Source organism: Leptodactylus fuscus, chromosome 7, assembly GCF_031893055.1.
Source record: "Leptodactylus fuscus isolate aLepFus1 chromosome 7, aLepFus1.hap2, whole genome shotgun sequence".
NCBI classification, from domain to species: domain Eukaryota; kingdom Metazoa; phylum Chordata; class Amphibia; order Anura; family Leptodactylidae; genus Leptodactylus; species Leptodactylus fuscus.
Window position 1 is genome coordinate 124,618,914 of NC_134271.1, and position 25,559 is coordinate 124,644,472.

General features: G+C 41.7%; 1 protein-coding gene across 1 annotated transcript in view; it reads left to right on the plus strand.

Moving 5' to 3' along the window:
* The window catches only part of SCFD1 (sec1 family domain containing 1), a 74,138-nt gene that overhangs the window by 27,612 nt on the left and 20,967 nt on the right, over positions 1–25,559 (plus strand). Inside the window, exons 13-15 of the mRNA XM_075282991.1 lie at positions 2,407–2,480; positions 3,189–3,270; positions 15,843–15,939. Coding sequence (XP_075139092.1) covers positions 2,407–2,480; positions 3,189–3,270; positions 15,843–15,939 — 253 coding nt within the window. The remainder of the gene's footprint in view (positions 1–2,406; positions 2,481–3,188; positions 3,271–15,842; positions 15,940–25,559) is intronic.

The window sequence follows — 25,559 nt, forward strand, 5'->3', positions numbered from 1 at the left end:
TCGAAGCTTCCTCTGAGCTTCTTCTTCAGATATAACCTTGTAAGAAGAAGAAGCTCAGAGGAAGCTTCGAAACGTCATATTCTGTCATCATTATGAGTTAGCCATTAAAAAAGGTATCACCTACTGAAGACTTGCAAAGTTTTTTTGTTTTTTATATTTTATAACCACTGGCTAACACGGTACCAAAACAAACATTTTCCTTTTACTGCTTGAAGCTCTCATTGAAGTGAATGGGAGTAGGATTTTCGTGACGTTTTGTGCTGCAGGTGCCTTAACCTAGCCTAAGAGGCGTCTTCAGGGGCGTGAGGGCTGTTAGTTCCTATGTACACCCGCTCCTACCAGTGTAGATTTGAGTGTCTGACATGTGTACGAGGCATCTGCCTCTTAATAATTTCGGCACATCTCCATGGCAGTGCACAGGGGATCTAAACTGCATAGGAAACAAGTCTTTATAAATTTCCCCCATGGTCTCCTGTCAGGGGAAAAACATCTGTAAAAACATCTGTAAAAACACTACTGGAATATTCGGTTTGTTGTAGATACTCTATTGTTAGTCCAATTGTGAAAAACTTCATTCCGTATTTGGCAACCACAAAAGGCATCCTAAGACGTCTGAGGTTCTGCTGTCTAGCTAACAGCAGTTATGTGGTATCTTTGAGTGAAGCTGTATACTCCTATACATCAATATGTCTTCATAGTGGTTGTAGGGAAGGGGAATGTTCGTTCATTCAACTATTCCTCCAATCTCCACCATACACTGAGCCGAGTGTGCATGTACTCAATAGCAATATGGCAGTAAGTAGCTGCCAGACTCCTGTGGCTACAGCTTATCTACCTTTCAGAGCAAATGGTCAGGTATGTTTATAAGGAAATGCCCAGCCCTTCTATGGGGGTGTTTCTATCCAAAACCTCCATACATATTGGGGTTCGTTCACACTTTTGTTGCTTAATCCATTCTTCTGGTCCATCGTATAAGAATAAGTAATAAATACGGATCCGCTCTATGACAACAACGGATTCTGAAGGACTCCATTGATTGTAATGGGGATCTTCTGGGCAGCCTTTGCTTTATGCCTGACATTGCTGACAAAAAGTGACGCTTGGAGGAATTTTTCTTCTGTGATGTTAGGGCTCGTTCACACTGGGCAAGAGGGGGCGGATTTTGACGCTGAATCCACGCCATAATCCGGCCCTTCACAATGGAGGTCTATGTAGACCACCAGCTGCCCTTTCTTCAGGCGGATTTCGCAGCTGATTTGGCCCCGACGTCCGCCTCGCGACAGCACCCTCCGGACTAGGCCCATTCATTTGAGCCTACTCCAGAAGGGGAAGCCATGTCACTCTCAGGACCAAAATCCGCCAATCCGCTCCCCATGTGAACAGGGCCTTAGACACACTCTACGTCAAAGGATTTGAAGGGAGAATCCAATGCAGATGTGATTGTGGCCCTAGATGGCTGGTCAGTCATGCCAAAATCAGCTGGTTCAACATAGGTCTAATGTGTATGGCCACCTTTTGAAAGCGTGAACTCAGGGACATCTGAGATGATATAGAATTGGTTTATGTAAGGAGGGGTGGGGGTATAATAATTTTAGTATTGCAAAGCAGACCGTTGACCTAATCACTAGTTAAATTCTATGCTGGATACATTTCCTTTTTTTGTAGATTGTGAGCCCCATATAGGGATCACAATGTACATTTTTTTCCCTCTCAGTATGTCTTTGTAGAATGGGAGGAAATCCACGCAAACAAGGGGAGAACATACAAACTCCTTGCAGATGTTGTTCCTGGCGGGATTCGAACCCAGGACTCCAGCGCAGTGCTAACCACTGAGCCACTGTGTTGCCCCCTGGATACATTTCTATGAGTATCAATGTATTGCTGTAGGTGGTTATGTATGTCTGTGCCTGATTTATTGAAGAAAAGATCAAACCAGTGTAGTTCCTGGTCATGCGGTTGTCCTCTTTTATTAGCCTTAGTATATCTTTTTATACCGCTGAACTGGATTATTTGTTTTTATTCTTACATTTCTGGAGTTCAATGTAAGATCTATGTATTTATATATACACAGGTACACATTCTGATTTTATACATTTTGGTAACTGTTATAAACCGGTTTATATCCCCATGGGTTTGAGGTCCCTTGCCTTGCAGTTTATGATTTTTTTGTTTTGTTTTATCACCCATTATATTTTTTAAAAGACCATCCCCTTAGTAGTGCTAGTTGTCTACTCACAGTGTCTTCCCTCATCCAGTGTTTTGCAGAAGCAGGTACAAGACATGGGTACAAGCACTAGACATGGGTGACAGTCTATTGCATATTTTGAACCTACTTCGATAACTACTTTGCATTGCTTAAAACATTTCTGTTGTGTAGCTTTTATTCAATCTTTATTTGTGTCTCAGGGCTTGGAAGGTGAAGATGAAGGTGCAATCAGTATGTTGTCAGACAACACAGCTAAACTTACATCTGCTGTCAGGTAAGTGCTGGGTAGATGGTTTTTCAAGGGAATGTAAAAATACATATTGTTATGTTAATGTTATTGTTATTGAATTATATGTTAAATATATTTAATTTTTAGATATTTGTGGTGTTATTTTGTGTTTCTCCAGTAGGGCTAGTTCACACGGGTTCCATGTGAACACATTCCATCGCAGATTTCTGCTCCGGATTAGGCCCAAATGAATGGGCCTAATCCGGAGGGTGCTGTCGCAGGCCAGACAACGTGGCTGAATCACCCGCAGAATCCGCCTGAAGAAGGGGCATCTCGCTTCTTTTTTCCGCAAGCGGGAACAAACCGATAGCGGAAAAAAGAACACTAGTGGTCTACATAGACCTCTATTGTGAGGGAGTGGATTTCGCGTCAAAATCTGCACCTTCTTGCCCAGTGTGAACTAGACCTTACTATTTATATTCAAAATACTTTTCTTTTGTTCCCCTAAAGTTAAATTCTTCATAAATACTAAGCGGTATTGATATGAGCTGCCCAGGCATCTGTAAAATGAATACCCCCTTTAGACTATTTCACAATATTCCAGGGTAGTTTATGATACTACATTTTGGTAGTTGTACTTTAGGGACAGGGGTATAGAAACTCAGCTAATATAAAAGCGGATGGAAACCATCAATTTAAAATGTATGTAGTGTCTGTGAAATTAAACATGTCCTTCCCGTCTTTCTCTTTCAGCTCTCTGCCAGAGCTTCTAGAAAAGAAGAGGCTTATAGATCTACATACTAATGTGGCCACTGCCGTTTTGGAGCATATCAAGGTGAGCTGTCAGTTGTGAAGTGTCAGACTATTCTGTGAACGTGACTGCAGGGTGCCAATGTCTTTAAATGGCAGCGGGGGCCTAATGAAGGCTCCCCCAGTCTGCCTTGAGTACACTTGTATTATACTGCCTGTCATAATCTGACACAGGCTAATACATTTCACTACATAGGTGCAAGTGATTGGAAGAACACTACAGGGACTAAAATTGTATGTAATAATTATATTCACATAAGGGGTGTCCTCAAGACAAAGGTTAAAACTTAACTTTTATTGTAAAATCAAGTAAAAGGTCAGGGCAAGCGGCCCCTATTGTTATAAATACAAGAATTTTTTTAGGAGTGTGATATACATTCCAAACACTAGGGAGTCTGGGTGTAGTCCCCTTATTCTGGGATTAAGACTGCCTAGTGAGTATATATTCAATCAACTTCTAGACACCTAATGTTATTGATAACAAATAAAACTACTGTGTACCATAGCCTAGCAATCTTAGCTCTGATACACTGTCTCCTAGGCTAGTAGTGCTCCAGTGTTCCAATAGATTAACCCTTCTATTCTCAGATCCATTCCCCTACTGATACCTAAGGGAGATTGAGAGCCATCTGTTTTCAGCCCACACCCATCTCCTACATGGGGTTAACAATGAGTGTTTCTAGGTGCTAGAAGGACTCCAAAATCTAATCCCAGAGTCTGGTTATGATAAACTGATATGGTGATATTGTTCCTCCCACCATTCTCTATATATTTGTCTCAAATGTATGTAATAATTACTGGTATATAAAGCTTTATTTAAAAAAAAAAAAAAAAAGTTTACAAAAATAAAACATTCATTCAGTAAAAATAAATAAAACACTCATAATGACCTGTGCAATACAGCTATGTTTTTTCCCTTCACAGTGAACATAATTTAAAAAAATAATTCTAGAATTTTTTTTTGTCTTTCAACCAGCGAAAAAATGTTCTAAAATGCAATCAAAAAGTACGCTTTCCCAAAATGGGAAAATGTAAGGTCTTCTTGCAAAAGATAAGCCCTTGCAGAATTCTGTCGTCAAGGTAAAATAATGTTGGATATGTTAATAAGGTGGAAAATGCCTGTGCAAAAAAAAACAAAAACAAAACTTATTTATATTTGTAGACAAAAGTGGAACATTTTTGGAAATCTAAACACAGACAGTCTGTCTTTATTGGTTGCCAATGGATATGAATGCAGGAACTTTCTGTACTTGAAAACCCAGCCATGATTTCCTTAAGGGGATCCAATCATTAGAATCCCGTTTTTTCTCCTTAACACGTAGGAATAGCCTTAAGAAAGGCTATTCTTTTCCCACCTTTAGATGTCTTCTTCGCGCCGCTGTTCGGTAGAAATACCGGGTTTCTTCTGTATGCAAATGAGCAATACAATACAATACAATGGAGCAGACGGGGAAATTTAGCTGTGGGTGGAATGTCCCTTTATTGCTTTCAATCGTATATAGTGTGGCTGCTGTCAGGGTTGGTTCATACATACTTGTTATTGAGATCTACAGAAAAACAGAGAGTGTGATCAGCACAACAAGAGGAGGAAACCTGGCCCGTGTTCAGACTCCTCATTAGCCATACGCTTTATTCATAAATCAAGGGTCTTGGATGTGATAACAGCGAGATAATTAGTGATCACGAAGCACAAAGTATAGGAACGAGAGACAGATGATATCAGGCGTTGCGTTGCCAGCCAAGCGTCCGCACACGTCTGCCCACTCGAGAAGCCTCGTAACATATCTCTGTGCTATGGAGAGTGTCAGCAGTGTCCGCTCTAATTGTACATCCCGGCTATTCTTGCTTTTTGCAGATTAAGTTGTAGCTTTCGATAATTTGTTTGTCAAACAGATTGAGGATGATGTTTCTGTGGAAAATTTTGTTCCAAACAGGGAATGTTTTGCAGTTTCCAATTTCTAGTAAAAAACAAAACGCGAAAAAAGATCCCAAATGAGATGAAAATTATTTTAGCAGTGAGGGTATGTTAACCTTTTGTGCTCTTACCAGATGGGCTGGGGCATATTTTATGTTCTATAGATTACCACAGCCCTCTTCATTAGGGGTGAGTGGTCAAGGCTCGGCTACGAAAGCCCATGCGTGATATATCTGTACAGTATGCCTGGCAATAAATTGCTGTCTGATTTTGCTACATGAACTTTTAGGATATACTAGCACTCCCTTTCTCATTTCTGAGATATATTTATATGGTAGTACTGTAGATACAGGGTATTTTTAAGCAGATTTTCACCGCTCAAGTAAAAAAATTGGCAACTGGATTCCTCCTGCATGTCCCTTCTCACTCCGATGACACACAGTTGTGCAGGAACACACACCACTTTGACAAGATGAGCGGTAACACCCAATTTGCTATTTATTCGTAAATTTCTAGAAGAAATATGGGTATGTTCACTCTGCCATTGTTGAAGTCCGTTGTTCTGATCCATGATAGCATTAGAGCAACAGATTGTATGACTAATGGACAGAATGGCTAATGCCGATAGATCACTTTTAGCGTTCTCATTCCAACCCCTACATGTTCTAGCTGTGTCTTACAACCAGTCTGTGCCCCCGCAATGTCAAAATGGGAGCGCCACAGGCAAAGTATAATAGAACAGCAATAATATTATGCAATATAGAAGCACTGCAGTATAGCGTGTGAGAAATCAATTGCTGTGGCGGCAGTGTGAAATATAAAAAAATTCAAATGTTAAAAATATTTACCCTCTATCCTATAGGATAAATTGTTTATAGGTGGTAATGAGACACCCAGTGGTTTTGAGAACAGGGGTTGTTTTATCCCCACTGTATATACAACTGCAGTGAACGCTGGTGCACTCCTTTTCCCATTCATTTCAATGGGAGCACTAGAAATATCTGAAGTACAGCACTTCTGTAGCATTTCCATTGAAGTGAATGGCAGCAGGAGTGCCCCAGTGTTCACTGTAGCAATATTTACCTCTATTCCCAGGATCAGTGGTGGTCTCTGGATTCGGACCCCCACTAATCTGCAATTTATCTTGTTTTTATATGCTTAGAAAAAAAAACACACGAGGAATCCTACATCCAAAAGTGCACAAACAATAAAAATGCTTATCCCATATGGTTAAAACCGTACCAGTAAAAAAAAATAAAAAAAAAATAGCCAAATCTACATTTTTTTTTTTTTTTTTTTTTTTTACAGTTTTGCCTCCCAAGAATAGCATAAAATAAAATGGTATGAATTAAAACTACATCTTGGGCTGCAAAAAAAGGACACCTTACATGGCTCTGTGGACTGTCGCAAACAAAAAAAAGTTACCGCATATACTTGAGTATAAGCCGAATTTTTCAGCACAGTTTTTGTGCTGAAAAAGCCCCCCTCGGCTTATACTCGAGTCAGCAAAAAAAAAAAAAATAAAAAAAAAAATATATATATAATATATATATACCGTATTTTCCGGACTATAAGGCGCACATAAAACCTACGATTTCCTCAGAAATCGTAAGTGCGGCTTATAGTCCGGTGCGGCTTATATATGGATGGAAGCGGCTGCAAAGTCTGCGTGCCGCTTCCATACATACATAAAAGGCACCGTAAGGGTGCATTCACAGTACGGAACGCCGGCGTGTATCACAGCAGTACACGCCGGCGTTACAGCAGGGCTGCCGGACACTTCCTATTCATTTCTATGGGAGCCGGCATGCGAGCGCTCCCCATAGAAATGAATGGACAGACACTTCCCATTCATTTCTATGGGAGCCGGCATGCGAGCGCTCTATGAATGGAAAAAAGCAGTCCATTCATTTCTATGGGGAGCGCTGGCATGCCGGCTCCCATAGAAATGAATGGGAAGTGTCCGGCAGCCCTGCTGTCACGCTGAAACAGAACGTGAAACTTACCGAGCGGTGCAGGGCGGGCGGGCATTCAGGCCTCCTCTTCCTCCGATGTTCCGTCCTTCTCCGGCACTCGCTGATAATGGCCGGGGCGCATGCGCAATATCATAATGCTTCTACTACTGCGCATGAGCCCAGGCCATTATCAGCGAGCGGCGGAGGAGGAGGACGGAACATCGGAGGAAGAGGAGGCCTGAATGCCCGCCCACCCTGCACCGCTCGGTAAGTTTCTCAACATTACGGTTGGGCTCTATCAGCATGATTTTGCTGATAGAGCCCCTCCTCGCCTGCCGAGCGCTTCCAATAGAAGCGGCTGGCACGCGGGGGGTTAAGCGGCTGCTGGCAAAGTCTGCCTGCCGCCGCTTTCAAGAACATATAATGCGCACCGGACTGCGGCTTATAGTCCGGTGCGCCTTATATATGAACCGAGACGGACTATAAGGCGCTCATGGGCAATGCGCCTTATAGTCCAGTGCGCCTTATAGTCCGTAAAATACGATATATATATATATATATATATATATATATATATATATATATATATATATATAATTTTTTTTTTTTTTTTTTTATAGGGGAAGGGGGAGGTCTATGACCAGCAGCAATATCAATGTATAGAATCTCCCATAAAATAGTGGGGGGAAAAAAAGAAGCTTTAAAAAAAATTAAAAGTTGTAAATCACTAGAATAGACACAAAAGTAGAAAATTACAGTGAAACACATACACATTAGGTATCCCTGTGTCTGAAAGTGTCTGATCTACTAAATATAGGTTATCTGCAGTGCTTCTCTTCTGTCGGGAAGGGGTTAATAGGAGCACTGCAGATCCCCTATATTCAGCCAGGCTGAATTCCAAGTGGGGGAAAAAAAGCAGTCCTCAAGCTCAGGGAAGGGGCAGGCAGACAACCAAAACATCCCTCCCCTTTCCCAGCAACTACTGCACCCAAAAACTCAGACCTTTTTAATTTTTGAATTTTTCCAGTAGCTGCTGCATTTCCCCCCCCCCCCCCCCCCCTCGACTTATACTCGAGTCAATAAGTTTTCCCAATTTTTTGTGGTAAAATTAGGGGGGTCGGCTTATATTCGGGTCGGCTTATACTCGAGTATATACGGTACTTGTGTCAGAATTTGGCAACTATACTTATTTGTTTGTGTTATTTCTAAATAAGAAAATCAAGATTCAAATCAAAAATTTTCCCTAGGGTTGAATTATTTTTCTTTTGTAAAATCGACCAGCCCTAGTATAGAATAATACACAGTCCAGTCACATTAATGTGACCACCTGTCAAAATCCAGAATAAGCACCTTTGGCAGAGCGGACCGCTGCGAGACGTGCAGGAAGAGAGGGGATGTTGTGATGATGTCACTGGGATGTTGAGCCATGCCGACTCCAGTGCCGTGGCCAGCTGCGCTAGGTTATGCGGTTGAGCCTCCATGGTGCGAACAACCTGATCGAGGTGGTCCCACAGATTCTCAATTGGGTTCAAGTCCAGGGAATTTGCTGGCCAAGGGAGTACGGTAAACTCATCCTGGTGCTCCTCAAACCACGCACGTACACTGTGAGCTTTATGACACGTCGCATTGTCCTGCTGCTAGATGCCATCATCCTTAGGAAAAACATTTCACATGTAGGGGTGAACATGGTCCGCAAGGATAGATGCATACTTGTGTGGATCCATCGTGCCTTCCACAATGATGAGTGCTCCCAGATGGCTGATGACACGTGCTTTCTGTGATTGGTTATTTAACGTTGATGTCAAAAGTAGGCGGTGGTCACATTAATATGACTGGACTGTGTAGTATGAAGTTAAGCTGCCATTTTCAGTGTACATGGCATGTATGACAATGGGGCTCATCCTTATGTGGATCTGCTGCACACTCACAGCCCTTCTTCAGCAGACAAACAAGTCTTGTTCTCAGATATCTACTTCATATCTTGTAATAAAATATGCGTCGAATTTGCAGTGTGCAAATCAGACATGTGAACATACCCTCAAAAGTCAGAACAGTCGGTCTATTGTGACAGATTCAGAAATGGACATGACAGACACTGGCAAATAAAATTCAATTGTGAAAGAGAACCTTATCCCGTAAGAGAACTGGCTTCCGTGCTAAACTTCTTTTGATAATCTTCCTTTAAAGGAAATCTATAGGGCCTAATCTTACGTTTAGCACTTACATGTGGTTTGTGCTATTCTCTCCAGCATTTCCAGATGTTTAATGTTACCTTGTCAGCAAACTGTACAGAAAATGCTCCGCGCCTCAAGGATTTTTTTTGCCTATACATGCAGTTAACTGTATGTAACTGATGAGCTGAGAAATTTCTTGTACAAAGTTTGACAGATTTCAGATTCGTGGAAATTTCACATGGTAGAAAATACATTAGACCCCGGAATTTTCTTTCATAGTGATAGGAGACATTAAAATAACACTCTGGTAGAAAATATTTTTGTTCGTTATGCAACTTTTTTCCTCAATATTTATATTTCAGCTAGTATTACCTTATTTAGTCATTCATTTATTATCTCCTGTTTATTTTTATTTTTTTTATTGTAGATGGGGAGTCACATATAAGGATCATAAAGTACATTTTTTTTTCCTACGAGTATGTTTTTGTAGAATGGGAGGAAATCCACACAAACATGGGGAGAACATACAAATTCCTTGCAGATGTTGTTCCTGGCAGGATTCGAACCCAGGACTCCAGCGCTGCAAGGCTAACCACTGAGCCACCGTGTTGCCCCAATGACATGTATTTCTGTCCTCCCCAGAATTCACAGTCTTAAGCACCAAAACTTCCTATATTATAAAACTGTCTGGACAGTTGCACATTAATTCTCCAAAGGAGGGCGACAGTTACTCCGTTTATACTTACTACAGATGGGTAGATAGCTCCTGTTGATAAGGTCAGAGTCTTGTTTATGACTAAATGACCAGTAATCCGGGGTAACTGTCGTCGTTCTAATTAATTAGGCTGAGTGCCAGGCGTTAAAGAAGTTACACCACTCTGCGTTGGTATTCGTATCTCTCAGCTAATGAATGTATGCTGACACCTTTTTTATTAAAAAGAAATAGAATTAATAGAAAACAGAAAAAGTTTAGGCAGTGCCATATATAGCCAGCTACTCCCGGTCCCGCGTAGTAACCTTGGGGAGTCGTCTCCTGGCAGCAAGCCAAGCATTTGTTTTTCTTGCACCCATCCTGGATGCAGGCACCATCTTATCATATAACATTATACCAGTTTCAAGCATAAGCGACTGTTTCTAGCATTCAGCTTTTAAGGATAACAATGTTTTTCATACATTACATGATTATAAACTTTACACTGTCACATAGATATAATGAAGAAGATGACAATTTTGCCGCCTAACTGTATACTTATAGGGGGAGTTTACAGTTTTCTGCATAGATGGGTGCAAATGTGGCACAACTTTGCTTTGCATCCTTTTCTCGAATCAAAGATTCACCACATTGTTCCTTTCTTTGTCCTAGTTGACACGTTTACAAAAATGTGCAGAGCCTGGAGACACCTTGCCCTGACAAATCTGGTTATTCAGACAAGAACACTAATGTGTATTGTACCAGTTTCTGTCTGGCATAGATTTCAGCTTTAGCGTACAGGTATACGTCTGAATTATTAAGAAGTGATAGCTTCTTAATAATTCAGGTGCATCTTATGTCAATCATGAACTTTATTAAGAGTGGTGTACAGAAGTCTCTTAGTTTATATAGGAGAAGATCGAGGAAAAGACGGTAATGTCTCTAGCTGCCTATGGGATATTGTTTTGAGACATAATGGGACTAATGGCAAAGCACAGAGAAAGCTGGATAAAAGCTAATGATAAAGATGGCAAATAGCATGGCATTGAGTACAGTATACAAAAAAGAAGTGCAGAGTGTGACAACCGGGTGCGGGTATCGTAAGGAAAAAATGTGTTTTAGGTGGATCATTGCTTTATTGCTAGATCATTGCTGGACGATTTCAACCATAACTGATGATTTAAAGGGTGAAATTTAAAAGGGATATCCGGTTTCTAACATTAATGGCCTTTTCTTAGGATAAGCCATCAACGTTAGATTTGTGGGAGTCTGACACACGGGACACCAATGGATCGCCAGTAGGTTCTAGGTATTGTTTACAAACTGCGAGCCACGCTGCTCACTCACCGTACAAACTGTTGCGTCAAGTGTAGGTCCCGGAGCATTGCCTCATAGACTTCAATGGGACAGCACTGCCGTACCTACACTACAGTTTATATGGGGAGTGAGCAGCATGGCTTGTGGTATGCCAATAATACCTAGAGTCGCACTGTCTGGGTACCAGTGATCTGGGGGTGTCCTGGATGTCAGACCCCCACAGATCTAATATTAAAGGCCTATCCTAAAGATAGGCCTTCAACGTTAGAAATCGGATAACCTCTTTAACAATATTTAGTTTAGGGCTTTGGGGTCAGAGCTGGGACCAGTTTTGGGTAGAATCTGCTTTAAAATGAAATGATTACTTTTAATTATAGAATACAATTATTAATATTGTATCATTAATTAGAAGTATAGTTTGTTACTTATTTACTTTCATAGGAATTCAGTCATTAGCATTTTCCTGAATGAGAGTATTTTACTAATGGCTGTTGGCCATTTGTAAAGGAGTCAAAGTCGGGCTGTTTAAAAATACTAAAGTCGGAGTGGTATGGCTTACTGACTTCATAGCCTTGGTTTATTCCACCAGTGGTATAGCTTGTAAGAAGGATGACATGCTTTGAAATTTTTTGTTCACTAGTTAGCCAAATGTCTTTTTTTCTACAATGATTTGTCAGCTAAAGAACATTGCCAGAAAGGATATCAGATAAGCGTCTGATCGGTGGGGGTCTGATGTGGCAGACACATTGCCGCTCCATCCATTTCTATCGGATTGCCAAGTACACTGCTCAGCTGTCTTCTACGGCCCCTAAAAATTGAATAAAGAAGCAGCACTTGCATTACGACCACTTTCTTCAAACGGGGGAACTTGGAACCCCATTCTTGTGATCAACAGGATAGGGGATCAATTTAATTTGACGTACAGCCCCTTTTAGATATTTCATAGTATAGTCCTCTTACAGTCTATCGAAAGTGCGGAGGTAGCTGGATGTGGCATCTGAAAAAAAATAGAAATATGTGTTAGAAGACAAAGTATTCCAAGGATTAGAACCTGAGAGGCAATATTTTGACTTGTACTTTGGTGATACGCTCCAGGCCTGTGAATAGCGCTCTTTGTTAGAGCCTCTCATCATCGACTTAGCGTGTTATGTATCAGCTCCATATACTGTAATTAATTGTACGGTGAGCTGTGTGAATTAAGACTGCTGCCTGTTTAGCCACTTTTTCATGCCGACACTTTCACACAGCAATGTGCTTGTAGATTCTCTTGGCCGGGACTCTGAAGCCTTCATGTGCTGCTCGTGATATGTGATCTCTGTCCCTGCTGCTCATATTCCATCTGCATTTAGCATCGTCCTAAGGAAACTGACCATCAATCAGTTCCTCTGGTGTATACTGGCAGCTCGCTGGCACGTCGGGTGATTAAGTCAGTGCTTTGACTCAGTGTCTGTGTCTCATAACACCCCGGCAGGTTGAAAGATTTCAACAAACAGCCCCTGTCTTTATCCTTGGCTGAAGCAGCTGTTAGTATTCACCCGCATCTTCTCCACCAAAAACAGAGAAGGGACAGCCAAACCCATTCCTCTTTGTAGTGTAGTAGATGATGCCAGTCCATCAGACCGGAGATCGATATATCAGACGACGCGTCCTGAAGCGAATCAATCTTCCCTAGGAGGTTTTCTGCCTGTTACCTACTGTCTTGGGATGGCTGAAGGGACAAGAAGGAGGTGTATGTGATCTCCCAGGTGCTAGATCTCCTATGTAAATTCCAGGTTACTTGCTATTCTGTGGTTCCTGTATTAGCATTTTCTTGTGGACTGCATTTACTACTGGAATGAAAAGTAAATTGTTGTACAAGTGCAGTTTTATTTTTCGGCATACTTTTGGTACGTGGGTGTTTATTTTCATAGTCAAATTTGTTCCAATGAAAAGTCTCAGAGTGCAGACACTCCAGCACTTCATGATCAGTGGAGGTCACAATGTCAGACCCCCAATGATTAGACAGGAGTCTACGGCTAAAGGGTCCGTCATTTTGGCTTTTAAAAAAATAGCACCGCATGCACAACTATTTTTGCACCCATATGTAATTGACCTCCAGTGCAGGTGTGAACAAAACCTAATGGATGAGCCTGTCACTAGAATTCTGCTTTCTATATTTGTACCAAGTAGTCATAAAGAGTCCACATCGACTTATAAAATGCCACGGTGTACAATGCCTAGAGTTCCATACTTACAGATTGTGTCCAGAATGGGATTTTGAAAAGACCCCAGAGTATAATAATTGTTCATGGGTGTTCATTATGGTCATAATACTGTGTGCAGGGGCCACAATGCAATAATAGTATGTGCAGGGGCCACTATGGGACATAATACTGTGTGCAGGGGCCACTATGGGGCATAATACTGTGTACTGGGGCCACTATGGGGGATAATACTGTGTGCAGGGGCCATTGTGGGGCATAATACTGTGTGCAGGGGCCACTATGGGGCATAATACTGTGTACTGGGGCCACTATGGGGGATAATACTGTGTGCAGGGGCCACTATGGGGCATAATACTGTGTGCAGGGGCCACTATAGGGCATAATACTGTGTACTGGGGCCACTATGGGCATAATACTGTGTACTGGGGCCACTATGGGGCATAATAGAGCACGCAGAAATGCAGCGGGGGGTCGGTCAGTCAAGGTCTTCGGTGTCGGTCAGGAAGGGGGGGGGGGGTTATGTCAAAAGTTCGCCACGGGGCCCTGCCATTCCTAGTTACGCCACTGGCACCATCATATTCTTCACCGCTTTGCAGATATTGTCAACACCGTCTCATATAGGGCTCACAATCTACATTCTCTTTCAGCATGTCTGTGGAGTGTGGGAGGAAACCGGAGTACCCGGAGGAAACCCATATAAACAAGAGAAGAACATACAAACTCCTTGCAGATGTTGTCCTTGGCTGGATTCAAACCCAGGACTCCATCGTTGCAAGGCAACAGTGCTAACCACTGTGACATACATTTTTTTATTCTATGTCCCCATTAGACTGGTAAAATAGATCCTAGGTGGTACCATTAATACTTGGGAGGTCAGAACCTCCTCTCTCTCATCAAGTGTATTGGCAAGAAAGCGACATATTATGAGGACTCAAACCACAGCTGCCAAAAGAATTCCACAACTTTTTATGTCCTAAAACCATATGGTCTAGTAGACATTTGATCACTTTGTTTGTGCTGGTTTCAAGGTTTTGCCCATTTTGTAATATGGTATCTGTGAATGAAACCTGGTTGGGAAATTCTTTGGAATTCCGTAATGTACTAAGGCAGAAAGGGGTTTTAATAATAACAATAAAAAAAATACATATAATAATATTGGTCTCTTTTAAGTAAATCGATTTCTTCTGAAAGATCTGCATTTTAGTGCATGCAATTAAAATATTTATTGGATCTGAAAGAACTCAAATCATATGTTAGCCATTATACTTTCTGCTCTCCTGGGTTTTATACAGCTTTGTTTTCTATTCCTTTACAACCAGGACTACTGCTATTTGTAGTCTCTTCAATGTTCTGTTCTCAGCTAAGTTACAAATTGCATGCAAAAAATTGGATTCAAGGGGATCTGCATTGCTTATTATACTCATTAAAAGGATCCTATCATTGGATACCCTTTTTTTTTTACTAACACGTAGGAATAGCCTTAAGAAAGGCTATTCTTCTCCTACCTTTAGATGTCTTCTCAGCGCCGCTTTTCGGTTTTCTTTGGTATGCAAATGAGTTATCCTGGGTTTCAATCTTCTAAGCCTCGGGCAGAGCCAACTGTGCAATACGGGCCACAAGAAAATGGCCGCTTACCATTTTCTTGTGGCCCGGGCATGCGCAGTCGGCTCTGCCCAAGGCCTAGAAGATTGAAACCCAGTACGGAAGAAGACGCAGGGTGAGGTCGTTCCAGAAGAAGATGGAGGCGGCACTGGAGAGTTCTCTCGCAGCATTGGGGACACCTCCAGTGCTGTTTAAGCACTATGGACCGCCCCCAGTGCTGCGAGAGTACTCATTTGCATACCGAAGAAAACCGGGATTTCTACCGCACGGCGGTGTGGAGAAGACATCTAAAGGTAGGAGAGGAATAGCCTTCCTTAAGGCTCTTCCTTCATGTTAGTCAGGAAAAAAGGGTATCCAATGATAGGATCCCTTTAACAAAAATCACCCACCAAGAAGGAGCTGTAATGGAATGAAACTTATGTGTATATATAAGGGGTTACAATATTTGAGGGATACGGTTATTGGGGAAAACTGTACAATTGGAAGGAGCCTCTAGTACCCTGTTGAACCTCCTCTAGCCTGGATACAAGATGAGTTCTCAATGGAGAGCCGCTTATCTCTAGTGGGGAAAAGAATTGGGCATGCCCTATCCTTTACCCCAATATCTGCTGACAGGGGACCCCTCTACACATTTATATTTCATCTATTGTGAATGCCAAACTCAATTCTAAATTCCTACTGTATGCTACTACTTTACTAGATCTTTACTTATCCCTGATCCCTGATTCTTCCTTCCTAGGCTCGGAAGTTGGACGTATATTTTGAGTATGAAGAAAAGTTGATGAGCAAATCTACTTTGGATAAATCTCTTCTGGACATTATCTCTGACCCGGATGGTGAGTTTACATAATTTTTGTCATTTTTAATAAATTTGGTACTTCGTGATAATGAACAGGTTAATGGGACAAGGACTGTCAGTGAGCGTTAAGTGTTCGCTGGTTTTGATTTTGCTCCTAATCCTCACTCTACTCTTTGGGACTTGGCTTTTTAAGCTAGCACACTCAACACCTCATTCGTTTCCCATGTCTCCGGCCTCACAGCATGCCTTGAGGAAGCCGCAGGCACGGCGAGTACCACACATCTCTATCCCATGAAACGACCTTCACATATGTTTCTTTTAGAAGTAACATCTTTGTACATATTCTTTATTTTCTGCCATAATTTGAGCCTTAGAGCACTTTGGGTAGTGATGCTCTTACACGTCAAACAAGATCACTAGTTCCTCAATACAGATATAAATAGTTATTTGTGGTGATGCGTTGCTCCCGCCTGTATCATGGTGACTTTTAAGACCTAATGCAGCAATATAGCAACAAATTTGATAAAGGGAAAACGGAACGTTAAAAGGTTTATCCAGTTTTTCCTATTGATGGCTTATCCTTCAAATAGGCCGTCAATATTAGATCTCTAGGGGTCTAATGCCGAGACTCCCAGAGTTCATTTGTACCAAGACAGCCCTTGGTAATGTTTAAACCAAATGTAGCAGCAGCTTTTGGTACTGCAGCGCTGCCCCATAGACTTCATGCTTCTTGCTTCAACAGACTTTGCAGAAATGAATAATGCAGACCGTTCTAAGATGCTTTGTAATATATCTTATCAGTGAGAAATGATTCTTTCTTCCCTTATCTGGCTACTTCCAAGTCACATGTCTCAGATTACATATGTCTATAGAAGTCTATGGAGAGGGTCTGGGGTGGAGTGAGCAGAGGCTTTCTGTCACAACCTCATTGCCTTCTTCACATAAGTACAGGCTTTTATTTCTGTATATTTGCCCTTCACGGTCTTGGGACTGTTTTTTTACTGAGAGATAGTTCTAGGGCGGGATTTTTCTGTACTTATTGTGTTCAGTAAGCTACTGGCGCCTAGGAGATGTATTGTAAGGTAAGCAGACTTGCTTTCATACATTAAGTGACATTTTAAAGCGTTCTTCTTTATTTTCCGTCTCCCCGAAGCAGGGCTTTACCTCGCTGGTTAGATGCAGCGGGGTGACCCTTGCCATGGACTCTGCGGCTAAAGCAGCTTCAGAATTAGCTGCAAGTTCTACAGAAACATTGGGGGGCAGAATCGGGCACTGATTTTCACGCTGAATCCACCTCATAATTAAAGCCAGATGTGAACATACCCTAACCAAGCATATATTTGATGACCAAATTTCAGTATCAGTATAAATATTTATTAATCTTTAAGGGAGTCTGTCAGGTCCAAAATGCCTTCCAAACCAATAATAGTGCTGAGTAAGGTCCTTCAGTATGAACGGGAACATACCTGTGCCCACAAACTAATGAAGAAATGCAGACAGGCAGTGGGTGGCCCCAAAGCTTGGGTTTCTACTCCTATTAAAAACCCATAGAGAGTATTTTTCATTGGTTTGAGAGATATTTTGGACCTGGCAGACCCCCTTTAAAGGGGTTGTCCCATCACAAGGATCCTATCTATACTGCTTGTTAATGTGGATGTAAGACTTTTCCTAAATACATTGCTTCAGCTAAACTGCTTTGTTTGTCCACTATCTTACTTTATTCAATTCATTGTTGACACAGCCCTGACTTATCTGCTCATGAGTCAAGTGATGTATCTGCTGCTCTCAGGGGGGAGGGAGGAGGGGCTAAGTGCACAGGAGCGAGCCTGTGTATCTAGCTATTCCTGTGTCTACACCACGTGACCTAGGTCCTGCACTCAGATAGGGGAGAGGAGCTGCTTTCATTTCTTCTGTTCTCTAGTTATCAGTTTAGCTAATTCAATTGTGTTCATTATGGCAGAGACAGGCAGTGTCTGTATGTAACACAGAATGGAGTTGCTGCTGCCTGTACTTCATAGTCCAATATGGGTGGGCGGAGCTACATGTGAATTTGGGGCGGAGCTAAACGGCAGGTTGCATGTGAAACCTCGCCCACCAAATGATTCAAGAAACCAGGAAGAAAGAAGATTTTACAACAGTGAAGACTGATGAGTATGTGAGGTGGGAATACCCCTTTAATGTCACTGCCATTTTTACCTGCACCAGTACAGGCTCTATATGAGACAAATGAACATATATTGTATATCAAGAGCATTGCCACTTCTACAAGTGGAAGCAACCTATTATTATATGTGTATGTAATGTTTAACCATTAAAGTGGCTCCACAAATTTCTTTTATATTAATTACGCAGATCCTGACATCCCCATTGGTCTCTTCTGAAGTGTTCACTGAGAGCAGCTACTCCAATAGACAGTTATAAGACATAAATGTAGCTGATGAGCTGCTCAGTGTGGCCTGAGGATACATCAATGTCATTACCACATTTTATTAGGCTGCTTCCTGTCTTGTATAAGCTGTCTGTTAATTCCAGGAAATACTTGGCAGCGATCAGGCTGCACTCCTGAGAACACACAAACAACATTAGCACTTCCAAGCCGTGAACCCATGTTGGAGTCTCGCTATTCTGGCCCTTTCCATCTTTTTTTTTTTTTTTTTTTATTCATCTCTTTTTAGACATCCCTTGAGTGTAGGAGTCACTCTTGGTACTGACAGCAAATGACACTTTTGGTGACACTGTAGCAGGGGTAGAAAGATGGTCTTTTTATAGTGTTTTTGTCTGCACGTCATGTTAATGCTTATACTTTCATTCATTATTAGAAAAACAAAAAAAATTATTTAAAAAAATTCTGTGGCTAGAGAGACCTGGGTCATGTTAGATAATGTAATTTGTACATACTGTATATACTGTTTGTACATTTTTCATATCATCTCCCATAATGTGCCTTATTCCAGATCTGGCTGGTAACTGATGCCTTAAATGGCTGACCAATCATTAGGATAAGTCAGTAATATCAGCTCTGTGAGGTCACCTACACAAATTTGCTTGTTTACCGAGGCTGTGGTGCTATGATGAGCACTACATCTCATTGAATACAAACCACATTGTATGTTTTCATTCTTCACCATTTTCAAGACCCCAGTGTGTGTGCTGAATGCTCACCATGTGATATTACCATAGATAAGAAGTAGTTATTTTCCATTATGTTACCAAACTCTATGCTGCACCTTTGTTTTGATGCTGCCAGGGCTTGCTGTGGGAGAGATTAACATGTGAAACGCAATTTTTTGATTACCAGACAGATTGTATAGCAACGGTGCTTGGTTATTGCAGCTTAGTATTATTCATTTGAATAGGACCGAGCTGCAAACCTGCCATGTGACAGCTGAAGGTGATAGTCTTGTGGCTTCTTCAAACAGCTGATCAGTAGGGATGCTGGGTAATGCATCCCTGCCATTCTGATATTGATAATCTATATTAAAGACAGTTCTCTCTTGCATAGTTATACAAGATTCCTATAAGCCATGCTTCAGACTCTGAGCCCCTCTTTTTTGTGGGATAATCTCATCTATGAACCCTTATGTACTTTTATTACTTCTGATTATATGAATACCACTTAAATAATATGTTTTAATCCTGCTAATATTATAAACAACACAATCATTATATGGCGTCCCAGCAAGCTGCTAAGATGCCAGAACAATAACGGGCAAAGGGTGAGGAATGAGTTCAGCGGCAGGCCAGTTTAACAGCTGCCGAACCACCGGAGCAGACGGATCATCAGCGCCAACAACACGCTCATTATATGGCGTCCCAGCGATGTGCTGAGATGCCGGAACAATCTCAGGCATGGCGTGAGGAACAAGTTCAGCAGCAGGACAGCTTAAGTGCTGCCGAAATGCCGGAGCAGGCAGATCATCAACGCTAACAACACGCTCATTATATGGCGTCCCAGCGAGCTGCTGAGATGCCGGAACAATCACAGGCACAGCGTGAGGAACAAGTTCAGCAGCAGGACAACTTAAGAGCTGCCGAAATGCCAGAGCAGGCAAACCATCAACGGCAGCAATTTGCTGAATATAGGTGGATCATCAACGCCAACAACACGCAGACGAAGTCGCGGGCAGAAGCTAGTATACTTATATGCAAATATATAATTTGGTGAGTGTTATATTTGCAATTTTAAAAAACGTCCAATACATTAGTCTCAAGGTGAATGAGAATATACATTAAGTAGCACTAAAGTGAAAGAGAACAAACTATTAAAGACAACCTGTCAACACGCCTGATGTACTTAAGTGCTCTAGATGTTCTGCAGCTTCCTTTGATACAACAAGGTGCTGTGTGATTCCTCTGTTACTCCTCCTAGAAATGTATGAATAAATTGACACCTGGGTGTTACCATTCCCCTATAAAAGAGGTGTATAGGGCAACACACCCCAACTGGTAACACCCAGCTGCCAATTTATTCTTATGTTTGTGAACAGCACAGCATAGAGTAGTAAGAAAAGATGTTCCAAAGTGTTATTTCATGGAAAACACAAGTATTTAATAAAGCAGACCTGTCAGGAGAGATGCAAAGTCTTCTTCAAAGTTTTATATCTCGCTGATCTCATTGATGGAACATCTTGTTAATCCATAGCACGTGGGAGGCGGTTGCTTTCATGTGACCAGATTGTTCATGGTTAGATTTGGTTCCTGTGTGTAATTGTGTGGAATATCACATGCCAGAGAATCTAACAAGTAATACCTTGTATCCTGAGTCTGGACATGCCTAGCCTTATGTAGGAAGCAACTTGTTACTACCCAGAGGTTAATGGACATTTCATATAATCGTTGACATTTGGTTGTTAAAACAAATTTTGACTCAAGGGCGAGTTACTGTATACTTTGTATAGAGATAAAAGCAAACATAATCTGTTATTTCCCCCTATAAGGAAGACATTAGGACAGGAAGCCGGGTTTATTAGGTAAATATCTGTTTAGATGATAAATACAAAATTGCCATGACTTGGAAATATAGAAAATAATAATTACTCAAGAATTACAGAATACATGACCTGTTGTTTTAGAGACTATATCGGTCTGTCTTTATTTTTTTTCTTTCTGTATTTATCATATAAAATAATTACATATATCACATGCATTAAAGGGGTATCCAGTTTTTATAAACAAAATAGCCAAATAGCAGGATGCATCAATACAAAACACTTCCTAATATACACAGTCCAGTCACATTAATGTGACCACCTGTAAAAATCCAGAATAATCACCTTTGGCAGAGCCGATCGCTGAGAGACGTGCAGGAAGAGAGGGGATGTTGTGATGATGTCACTGGGATGTTGAGCCATGCTGACTCCAGTGCCCTGGCCAGCTGCGCCACGTTACACGTTGAGCATCCATGGCGCGAACAACCCGAATGAGGTGGTCCAACAGATTCTCGATTGGGTTCAAGTCCGGGGAATTTGCTGGCCAAGGGAGTACGGTAAACTCATCCTGGTGCTCCTTGAATCACGCACGTACACTGCGAGCTTTATGACATATCGCATTGTCCTGCTAGTAGATGCCATCATCCTGAGGAAAAACTATTCACATGTAGGGGTGAACATGGTCCGCAAGGATAGCTGCATACTTGTGTTGATCCATCGTGCCTTCCACAATGATGAGTGCACCCAGATGGCTGATGACACGTGCCTTCTGCGATTGGTTATTTAACGTTGATGTCAAAAGTAGGCGGTGGCCACATTAATATGACTGGACTGTGTATATCCTATTTAAATTCAACACTATATATCTGATTTATTTTCAGGTCATTGACCTCAGAGTGGCGTTTTATTTGCAGGCTCACTACACCTTTCTTTGAGCAGTTCAGGCAGCAAACAAAACATCACAGCAGCACATGACCTCTGATGTTGGCGTGATTTACGTGAAATTTTATTTCAGAGTGGATAATGGAGGGGGGGGGAATAGATTGAGAGCAGGCAGATAAATGATGGGAAATGTAGTTTGTACACGTATTCACTGTATGTGAATGACGGTGATACAAGCAGCAGATATTAACACTAGAAGTCCCAGAAATTTCGAGCTCCCCCTTGAAGTCCTGAAAGAGGGTCAAATGACCCTTAATCTCAAACAGGCAACTCTGATGGCTCCAATTAGGTTCCTATCTTTTACAAATGTGGCCATTGTCTGAGGAATCTGCAGGGGACAATGGTGTTGATCCACCTCAGGTCTTGTAAGAGAGTAGTAAACAAACGAATGTAAGCTGCTCCTGAGTGTGTCTGCCCATCCCCCAACACCTTAGCAAATTTGCATGCAGCCTTTTGTGCTGTGGGGGATAAATAAACAAAATGCAGAGAAGGCACACAGTTCAACAGGCATTGGAACTGATCCTGAGCAACACCAACCCTTCTGACTCAGATGGAGAAGACATAGTCCTTCAACTGGATTCGGACTCTGAGCTGTCTTCAGGTTAGATTTTTCAAATTACTGATTTCTATTTCCTGATTATCTTTTTTATTTAGAACCAAAACAAAATGTTAATTTGAAATTATTTATCTTGCAGATGAGGAGACTCCTCCTCTATCAAAAAAGAGAGCTCGGTTGGTGAGTGAGCCGACAGAGACCGCAAAAGATGGCACAGTGTGGCATGAAGTAGAAGTGGGGAAACGTCTCCATTTCACCCCAATAGAACCGTACCCTACAGATGGAGAGCCAAGTGCTAAGGCCAGACGAAGTCGCCTTCAGAGCTTCCTCTGTTTTATCACTCTTGACATGCTTCGTAGCATTCAAGAATGGACTACGCAACATGCACGTCACACAGAGCAGGTGGATTGGTTCATGGGTCTCCCGGAACTAATGGCATTTATTTCAGTCATTATCTTGCGGGGGGGGGGGGGGGGGGGACCAAGGTTCCATCACTACGTGACAGCTGGTCAGAAAACCTGGGAAACCCAAGGATCATTGCAACTATGACCCAAAACCGCTTCCAAGACATCATGCAACACCTACGCTTTGATGACATGTTCACACGCAGTGAGCGAGTGGAGACCGATAAGTTTGCTGCAATCTCCGATGTGTGGAAATCGTTTGTCACCAACTGCATCACATCCTACAACCCTGGTCGACACATCACTATTGATGAACAGCTTTTCCCATCAAAGACTCGCTGCTGTTTTCTGCAATACATTGCAACAAAACCAGACAAGTTTGGCATCAAGTTTTGGGTGGCTTGCGACTTGAAATCAAAGTACATCTGTAATGTCCTCCCATATCTTGGCAAAGACACCAGTCGTCCCAGCGGGGAGAGACTTTCCAAAACTGTAGTGATGAGGCTGATGGAACCATTCATGGACAAGGGCAGAACTGTAACCACGGACAATTTCTTTACATCATTGTCACTTGCACAAAGACTACTTAGCCGGAAAACCACTATCCTCGGCACAGTCAACAAGAGTCGCCGGGAAATTCCTCAATCTGCTAGACAGATGGACAGCACTGAATTCACCACTCAGGTGTTTTCAACCAATGGTGCCACACTGACAGTGTATGCACCCAAACGAAAGAAGGCCGTCTACATTCTCAGCAGCATGCACAGCGTGGTTGAGACTGAGGATACCAGCAAAAGGAAGCCAAACACGGTCACACAATACAACCACACAAAGTGCGGTGTGGATGTAATGGACCAAATGGTGCGGGAGTACAGCGTGCGTGCAGGAACACGGAGATGGCCAGTCGCCGTGTTCTACAACATGATTGACATGGCAGCACTGAATGCTTATGTTCTTTATCAGGCATGCACTGGGGTGCAGGAGCAAAAATAAAAGCATGGAAACAAATAACAGTTGTTCTTTTGTATATTTACATTTTTGTATATTTAGATTTGAGACAATGGGTGCAGAAAAAAAAATCGCAGCTACTTGCGCTACTTTTGCGATCAGTCCCATTGGTCATTTAGATCACTCCTCTGGGATTTTTCCGCACGAAAAAATTCGCACACAAAAAAAAAACAAAACGCTGGAAAATCGCTAGTGTGCTTGAGGCCTTACACCAGGGGTAGGGAACGTATGGCTCTCCAGCTGTTGCAAAACTACAACTCCCAGCATGCATACTTGCTCTGCTGTTCTGGGAACTCCCATGGAAGTGAATGGAGCATGATGGGAGTTGTAGTTTCACAGCAGCTGGAGAGCCAAAGGTTCCCTAGCCCTGATCTAAAGTTTATGTGGTCCTCCTGCCTCCCCCCAGACAAAAGATGTGATAACAGAGGAGATAAGGATCAGACAGTCGGATTTCAACTGACTGATTCTTTTGTTCATGGAAAGAATAGCCAATGGATACAATGTTTTGTTTCTTTTTTTTGCTGTAAGGCTACGTTCTCATTTGCGCTGAATAGTGTAAATCCATCACATATAAATAACAGTTGTTCTTTTGTATATTTACATTTTTGTATATTTATATTTGACACAATGGGTGCAGAAAAAAAAAATCGCTAAAAAAATTGCAGCTACTTGCGCTACTTTTGCGATCAGTCCCATTGGTCATTTAGATCACTCCTCTGGGATTTTTCCGCACGAAAAAATTTGCACACAAAAAAAAAAAAAACGCTGGAAAATCGCTAGTGTGCTTGAGGCCTTACACCAGGGGTAGGGAACGTATGGCTCGCCAGCTGTTGCAAAACTACAACTCCCAGCATGCATACTTGCTCTGCTGTTCTGGGAACTCCCATGGAAGTGAATGGAGCATGCTGGGAGTTGTAGTTTCACAGCACCTGGAGAGCCAAAGCTTCCCTACCCCTGCCTTAGACAAATGTTTTTGGTCATTACTCACCTTGCTCTAAAATTTCTGATTCTATTTAAAATATATAAAAAATGATTCATTGTTTCAGTGCTTTTTTGCTCAAATAAAACTAAACTATACAATATGTATAGTCTTTATATTATCAAATACAATAAACTGAATAGAACTAACTACTTTACTAGCTACACACTTTACTAGCTTTGGCAATGCCAAATGTCTATTCGGATGTGCCAATAAAGCTTGTTTGAATTGAATTGAACTAACTAGAAACTAAATGGCTAAACTCAATGGAAAACAACCTCCTGTGGTGTGACAGTAATGGCCTTAATTACAGAACAATAGACTGTGATTATAGGTGTTTGCTTAAAGCCTTCAGGTCATTGGACCCTTCTCTGGGTTCCAAAGGTAGAAATGTCAAATGACCCCTCTCTGGGACTTCTAGTGTTAATCTAAAGCTACGCAAAGGGTACACACGGGAACAGTGAGTATTCACTTTACTACTGTAAGTGTATTTGCGGATAATTTTGGGAATCTGGATAACTCCTTTAAGCATGCTATGTAATTTTATAAAGTAACATTTGTTTCAGTTTTTCATTATCTTAAAGTCGCCAGTCTGTGTGTTTGCTATTAGATGTCACCATAGAGTACTAGTAGTTATGCTCCGTTATCTTATCAATCTCTGTGCTATACCTTTGTTTTGATGCTGCCAGGGCTTACTATGGGTGAGAGTAACATGTAAACCCCTACAGTTCCCATGATTTCTGACCTCCCTTATAGACAATTCTATTATGTGCACCATTATGCCATCTGTCTTACATTTTTAGATCCCTTTGTTCTTCCTTTCTCTAGTGAAGAACGTAT